Source organism: Onychostruthus taczanowskii, unplaced genomic scaffold (assembly GCF_017590055.1).
Source record: "Onychostruthus taczanowskii isolate IOZ18803 unplaced genomic scaffold, ASM1759005v1 scaffold8, whole genome shotgun sequence".
NCBI classification, from domain to species: domain Eukaryota; kingdom Metazoa; phylum Chordata; class Aves; order Passeriformes; family Passeridae; genus Onychostruthus; species Onychostruthus taczanowskii.
Genome location: NW_024505892.1, coordinates 2,260,256 through 2,260,737, shown reverse-complemented (window position 1 = coordinate 2,260,737; position 482 = coordinate 2,260,256). Strand labels below are relative to the sequence as shown.

The window sequence follows — 482 nt, the reverse complement described above, 5'->3', positions numbered from 1 at the left end:
GAGCAGAGCGCGCTGCAGGCAGAGCAAGGCGCGCACCAGCGCGTGCAGCGCGCGCCACGCCAGACCGCCCGCCCCGCTCATGGGACCGACCGACAGGAGCGCGTGGGGCCCGCGGGGGAGCGGCGGGGGTGCCTCAGCCGCTGCGCGCCGCCCGCCGCGCCATCCCCTCACGGAGCCCGCGTCCCCCGCCCGGCAACCGCCAGCGCCGCCATCTTCCCGCCGCCCCGCCTGATCTTTCACCTCTCAACCCGCCACACGCGAGCCGCCCGTTGGCCGCCGGGCGGGATGGCGTCACTTCCGCCCGCGGAGCGCGAATGACGTGGCCGCGAGATAAGGGAGGGCGGGGCGAGGGCAGGAGGCGGGGCTGGGAACTGCTCGGGGCGGGCCGGCCCCGCGAGAGGGGCGGGGCCACGCCCCCTGGCGGCCACTGCTGGAGATGGCCCTGAAGGCCGGGGGCGGGAGGGAAGGCGCGGGGGCGGAAG

General features: G+C 78.6%; 1 protein-coding gene across 1 annotated transcript in view; it reads right to left on the bottom strand.

Moving 5' to 3' along the window:
* The window catches only part of NUS1 (NUS1 dehydrodolichyl diphosphate synthase subunit), a 16,629-nt gene extending 16,403 nt beyond the window's left edge, over positions 1–226 (bottom strand). Inside the window, exon 1 of the mRNA XM_041423923.1 lies at positions 1–226. This exon is cut by the window's left edge and continues 193 nt beyond it. Coding sequence (XP_041279857.1) covers positions 1–81 — 81 coding nt within the window. The 5' untranslated portion in view covers positions 82–226.
* Positions 227–482: the final 256 nt, after the last annotated feature.